Source organism: Octopus bimaculoides, chromosome 7, assembly GCF_001194135.2.
Source record: "Octopus bimaculoides isolate UCB-OBI-ISO-001 chromosome 7, ASM119413v2, whole genome shotgun sequence".
In the NCBI taxonomy this organism is placed as follows: Eukaryota; Metazoa; Mollusca; class Cephalopoda; order Octopoda; family Octopodidae; genus Octopus; species Octopus bimaculoides.
The window spans coordinates 54033135-54039908 of record NC_068987.1 but is presented as its reverse complement, the minus strand read 5'-3'; the positions used below and the strand labels follow the sequence as shown (position 1 = coordinate 54039908).

General features: G+C 33.9%; 1 protein-coding gene across 44 annotated transcripts in view; it reads left to right on the top strand.

The window, feature by feature from the left end:
* LOC106869507 (troponin T, skeletal muscle) overlaps positions 1-6774 on the top strand; it is a 92086-nt gene that overhangs the window by 78163 nt on the left and 7149 nt on the right. For all 44 annotated transcript variants that reach the window (XM_052969690.1, XM_052969683.1, XM_052969685.1 and 41 more), the window contains 4 exons: positions 695-811; positions 2013-2099; positions 2829-2978; positions 5487-5696. In XM_052969690.1, coding sequence (XP_052825650.1) covers positions 695-811; positions 2013-2099; positions 2829-2978; positions 5487-5696 — 564 coding nt within the window. The remainder of the gene's footprint in view (positions 1-694; positions 812-2012; positions 2100-2828; positions 2979-5486; positions 5697-6774) is intronic.

The window sequence follows — 6774 nt, the reverse complement described above, 5'->3', positions numbered from 1 at the left end:
ATATATATATATATATATATATATATATATATATAATGTATATATATATAAGAGAGAGAGAGAGAGAGAGAGAGAGAGAGAGAGAGAGAGAGAGAGAGAGTGTGTGTGTGTACTGTTCCGTCATGCTAAGATCAACCGAAAAATTACTCCATCTGGTTAGAGATAAATATTATTTAATAAATACAATATATGTTTTTATGTACTACTATTAGTTTCATGTGCTGAGAGCATGCCAGACTATATTCTAATACGACTGGTGTATTAGCACAGTATTCAGGCACTGCTCACATAGCAGTTATGCTCTCAGCACATGAAACTAATAGTAGCACATAAAAATATATATTGTGTTTATTAAATAATATATATATAAGAGAGAGAGAGAGAGAGAGAGAAAGAGAGTGTGTGTTTGTGAACATCTTAAGATTATGTGTATTTTATAATACCACCGTCTTTCTTTTGCTGTCACAGGGAAGATTATTTTTGATATATTTTGAATTTACATTTATTTTCGTCTTAACTATCATTAGTGATTCTATGATCAGATATTTATTGATTGAATGATTCACTTCATTAAACAACAGCTTCAGTAATGTCCAAGCAACTCGATGAATTATGGATGTCACCATTACTTGTGCAGATCCTTATTAACAATATAATTTCTCCTTTCATCTTTTTAAAAACATTTTTCTTGTAGGCTAAGAAAATTAGAGATAAGGAAAAGCAGGCACAAGAAATGGCAGAATATGAAGAAATGAGGAGAGACGAGAGAGAGAAAGAGGAGAGGGAGATCAAAGAACTGAGGGAAAGAAGAGTAAGTATATTAACATTTATAAATAATCTAATGAACCTATTTATTTATTTATTTATTTATTTATTATTTATTAGTCGAGTATATCAATAATATGAAGGGATACGGCCTGGGCTGTGTATATCATTACCATCGCAATTTTTATCCAAAGTGATAAGGTATCTAATTTCTTCTGTTTCAGTCCACCACGCCGTATATAAATACTAGACGTAGATACAATTTACTAAAATAAAAAATCTAAAAGTAATGCTTTAAATAATGAAGCGCATATTTAAAATTACTCCTATAACGTTAACTAAATAACGCAAAAGGAAGCTTTCTCATATATTTTTCACGTTAATCTTCTAGATGTTTCTAGAGCCCTCGACGATATTTCTCATTTATTCCTATTTGTTAACTTTTTACAAATATTTGGAAACACGCATTTTATATTCGAAGTTCCGATGAAGCTATAAGGTGTTACTCAATCGCTTGACTGTGTCCACTGCATGATATAGTAGAAACGCTGTAAGCTAATGAAATTCATAATTATTTATTCCCTTGTACTCTCATCTTATTTGGAAACATTAAGATAATAATTAAATCTAAACACAAGCAAAACAGTTGACGAAACGGATATTCTGTTCAATTTAGTGGCAAACAGTGTTGAACAAGAGTTCGTATTTTCATTTTATTTCTGTTGTTAATACCTTTTCTGCACGGATAAATGTGACTGATAAACTACAAGGTGCTTGTGTCCAATGAAATAATTTTTTTTACTTCCTTCACATTATCCATTCATTCCTAATTTTGTTGCAAGGCACGTGTTTAGGGATCAGTCGAGGTATTAATATGTATTAACTAACTAGTGCGGTGAGCAGGCAGCATCGTTAGCACGCTAGGCAGAATCGTTGGTACGCCGGGCAAAATGTTTAGCCGCATCTCGTCCGTCTTTACGTTGTGGATTCAAATTCGGCCGAGGTTGACTTTGCTTTCCTCCTTTCGGGGTCGATAAAATAAGTACCGGTCGAACACTGGGGTTGATGTGATTGACCAACCCCTTCCTCCGAAATTGCTGGCCTTGTGCCCAAAATTTCTAACCAATTGTATCATCAAACCGGCTATTATTTCAAGTTTTAGTTTTACTTGCTCTACATTTTTGCCCAGTGTTAATATCCGATGTAGTAAATATATACACATATATATATTCCACTGATACTTTCAGGAACGCCGTAGGAAGGAACGCCAGGAAGAAGAGAAAAGATTAACTGAGTTGAGGAAGATCGAAGAAGCACGTCGTAAGGGAGAAGAGGTAAGATCTATAGTTATGTTGTTACTGCTACCACTTGACAGAAACAAGAGAGTGTCAGAAGAAAGTCTTCACGGTATTTTATTTGCCTTCTATGTTGTAAGTTTAAATACCGCAGAGGTCAACTTTGCCTTTCATCCAATCAAATACGAGGGCAATTTGTTATTTTATGAAGATGCCATGTATAGAAAATCTTACACTATATAATGTGAGTACATATATGTGCATGTTTATATATGTGTATATATACAGCTGTAAAGGTATATATAATATACGTGTATATGTATATACGTGTACATATGTATATGTGCTTGTGTGTTCGCATAAAGTAATACAATTACTAAGCTAATCATTGCCTGGGTTTAAAAGGTTGCTTTGTAAAGAAGCGAATGTGTTTCTGACGCTGTTTGAAGCATTTCCTTTCTAATGCCCCTTGAAAACGCAAGGACATCACAGTACTTTGACACACACATACATGTACACATACACATATACACACACACACACACACACACACACACACACATCTTAGATTATGCATACCCTTACTCAGAAATAAGCTGAAAAAATACAACAAATAAGCTCGTTTACTGCAGAATGATAATTGAGTCGCATGCGGTTAATTACGTTTTATGTGTAGAAAGTAACGGTTTGTACTCAAGTGTTTTTGAATGATTAAATATCTCCTGGATTTCTGTAAACTTCTATTTTCGTTTATTCTGAAAATTCCAGGAAGAAAAGAAAAAGAAAAAGAAGGAAGAAGAGCAGACCAAGAAAGAGGAACGTGAGAAGAAGCTGAGAGAGGCTGAAGAACGTCTCAAGCCCAAGAAGCCAAACTATGTTATTGCCAAGAAGGGAGGAGAAGAAGGCGGACCTAAAGAGGTAAGATTCAGTTAAACTTTACTTTTTGAAATCCCCATTCTAATGTTTGAATACCAACAACAACAACAACAACAACAGTTTTCTCATTTGTTAGAGCAGGGGTTTTCAAACTGTGATCCGCGGACCACAGGGGGTTCGCAAGGACAAGACAGGGGGTCCGTGGACAGCAAATACATTTTTATGGGCAATTTGATTTTATATATGTTTTTTAATCGAAATCTTTTAATTGACAATAAACCTATTTGTTAAATACTGTTAAATAAATAAATGTAAAAATATATGTTATTTTAAGCAAATATTTATGTATAAATTTCATAAGCGTTTATAAGGGGGTCCCTAAGGTAAAGTCTGAAATATAAAGGGGTCCGCAAGTCAAAAAGTTTGAAAACCCCTGTGTTAGAGTTAACACATTTCTAGGAATATCGCCATGGTACTTGGCAAATTGTTTCTAGTGAATTGACTCGACTATAGCGACTTTATACAAACAGGTTATTCACTGGTGTTTTTAACAGTATTCCTTTCGTTTCTATAATTTACTATGGATATATTCTACAGTGGATTACATGAAGTGTGTGTGTGATCTCAAAACCATAGCAAAAAAAATGATGTTTTAATTCAGTGTTTTGGCACATGGCTTGAAAATTACTGTATCTAGGTATTATCTCGTTCCATTTCCAAAGCTCCTAGACAATTTCGTTTATGGAATCCTGCATTATACATTGGATCACATGAAACATTTGCGGAGAGAAGTTACGATGAGCACAATTTTGTTGTGATCCTCATTACATATAAGAAAAAATCTTTTTATATAAGTATATCGACAAAATGGGGACAGGTAGGACAAGAAGAGACACGTAAGACAGAAAGAGGTTACAGAATGTGTGACGAAAGAACTTTGACACATAATCTAATGATAACAACAACAACAACAACAACAACAATAATAATAATAAATAATAATAATAAAGTGAAGAATAAATAGTGCGTGTGTTTAACCTGCAGCAGACGACCTTATATATATATATATGTGTGTGTGTGTGTGTGTGTGTGTGTGCACGTGTGTGTAGTTGCACGTGTATAAGGGATGACCACTAGGTGGACATCCAATATACTAGAAAGAGGTCATCAACGACCCAACCACAAACGAAAATAATGTTCCCCAGAAAAATGTTTTCTGAATTTTCAGATTTTTTGATATGCTAGGCCACTTGGTTTTAATTTGAATTAATATTCAATTTATCACCGTATCTATATAAATAATATATATGTAGTTAGATAGATAAAGAAAACCATTTATGAATGATAAACAATAAAATCAAACAAAATAGCTAAGATGTAAATTTCTTCCTGGGTCAGGTGATCATCAGTCGCAGGTAACTATTCTCTTAGACGTTGAATTTGGCACTGCACGTCAAAACAACGCAATCACTTGTTCTTTTTTAAAATTTGATACTTTCAAAAGCAGAGATACACGTCTCCTTCATGTAGTTTCTAACTAGAGACGAAACTGAACATAGCTATAAGGACAACAGGATATATATAAGAGGCTGCGAATCGTTTACCGCTCGAAGCTCTTTCAATTCCAGCACTGAAAACCCTCTCCAAATTTTATAAGAAAATTGTACTCCATTCATTTAGATTAAACATAATAAGCAAAAGCTATTAAAAATGATTACATACATATGAGTATGTCTTATAATACTATAATGCCATATAATAACACAATCATTTACTACTTTATCGTAAATAACGAGAGATTTTCCTCAATGAATTCAGCTTGTCGTAATGAGATGGATGTAGCCGTCGTCTTTTTGAGATACTTCTGAGTTCCGATTAATACTATGCGTTGCTAACATAGAAATATGCCTGGACTTGTCTCAGTACTACCATAAACATACTCATCTCGCCATTACATAGCGTAAATTCCATTTTTTAAACAATTTCAAAATATTCCGATTTTGTTTTTATTTGCGAGATACTTGATGTGAAATCTTGCATTAAAACAGATTTGATGCATCTTCGGAAGGTCAATATGCCAATAAGAAACGCACACATTGATTTCTATTTCATTTTTTTACATTACTAGTCAAATCTACGTCGCGAATGACATAAAATGGCTCTGACGAAACTAGCTGATTGACGAACCAAATGAATTATCAAATAATCGATTAATTAATTGGTTAAATAATAAAATAATTGATAACTTATAAAATATGAAGAGAGATAAATCCAGTGCATGTGTTTCTTATTAGCGTAATAACCGTACTAAGATACAACAAAATTATTTAAAAATCTTACTAGGTTTTCTATGCTCTGTGTAATGAACTTTCCTGCTAACCATCGTCACGTGTAATTTTAATTTAAAAAAATCCACAGCTAGTGAGCTGTGTTGGCTTCGACATATCTCCATGTGTAATTTTAGTGAGTGGAACACTTAAAATATGCACCTTATTTTGAGGGGCAATTGCCTGCTAAATTGACAAGTTTTTTTTTTATTTTTTAATTTAGCCAACAAGTAAAGAGGACATGCAAAAGTCTAAAGAACAACTTGAGGAAGAAAAGAGAGCTATTTTGGCTCAGAGAATACAACCTTTGGCTATTGATGGGTTGAATGCTGAGAAGCTGAGGGAGAAGGCCAAAGAGCTGCATGATCATCTTCGAAAGTTGGCTAGTGACAAGTTCGACTGTGAAGAGAACTACAAAAGGCAGCAGAAAGACGTAAGTAAATCTTTGTGATTTATATAATCATGATGCTTTTACTTCAGCATCTAGGTAACTGTAATTTTTTAGTATTTTCTTTTTTCTACGTGAGCAACTGAATAACCATTTAGTAATTTTATACTGATAATTAGTCACTGTAAGCGATTATTTGTCATGGAGGAATGATGTTAAGATATTATCTGCTCTCAGGTGTTCTGGTTGTATGCTAACAATCGTAGTTCTATTGTCTCTGCCACCTGATTGCCCTTAAATGCATTTGTGAATTCATCCTTTCAGTTTGCTGATTGTATACTGAGGACACAGCTCATTCAGTAACCCGCCCTTCTCTTCTATGGCTTTCGATTCTTAGCTTTCGATTTCTGTAATCCAATCTGCAAGACAGCAGCTTCTTTTCTGTGTTTGAGTATTGTTCCGTAGTCTTTGAACTTCCAATTCCTCCTACAAGGCAACAGTTACTATTTGACCATAGTCTGTTACAGGTTACCAACAAATGTAGAAAACTATGTTGAGTCAAAGTGATTTTGCAATGCAGTTGACTGAAAACTTTGCAAGTTCTACTGTTCATAACCAGAATAGACGGAGTAGTGTCAGTTAAGAGGTATCTCGATACTTCTCAACATTGCTCTTAGCAGCAGATGCAGTTTCAAGTCATACCCAGGACATATACCAATACATAGATATATATAATCTTGTTGGTGATTATTATAAAGCAAGATATAGATTCTCAATGTGGTGAGATTATGATTGGGCTTCAATCCTCGGTTGAGGCTACTTCTCTTCATTAATGCTGATAAATGAATTAAAAATTTAATCTGGTGCAAAATATTTTTCTCTAGTCAAAGCAAGACAAGAAACTGATTGATGTAGAAATAAACACGCTCCATCGATGTCTAGACTACAGATCAGTTACAGGTCTTCTTTGAAGCCAGTTCAGCAATATATCTATGGTAAAGCATGAATAATCTTTAAAAAAATAATAGAGCATTGTGTTTGGGAAAAAGAAAATCTTACAGAAGGAAACAAAAGTTCTCATGTGTGTTATTTTCTAAAAGAAATTCTCTCTGTCTTCTTCTCT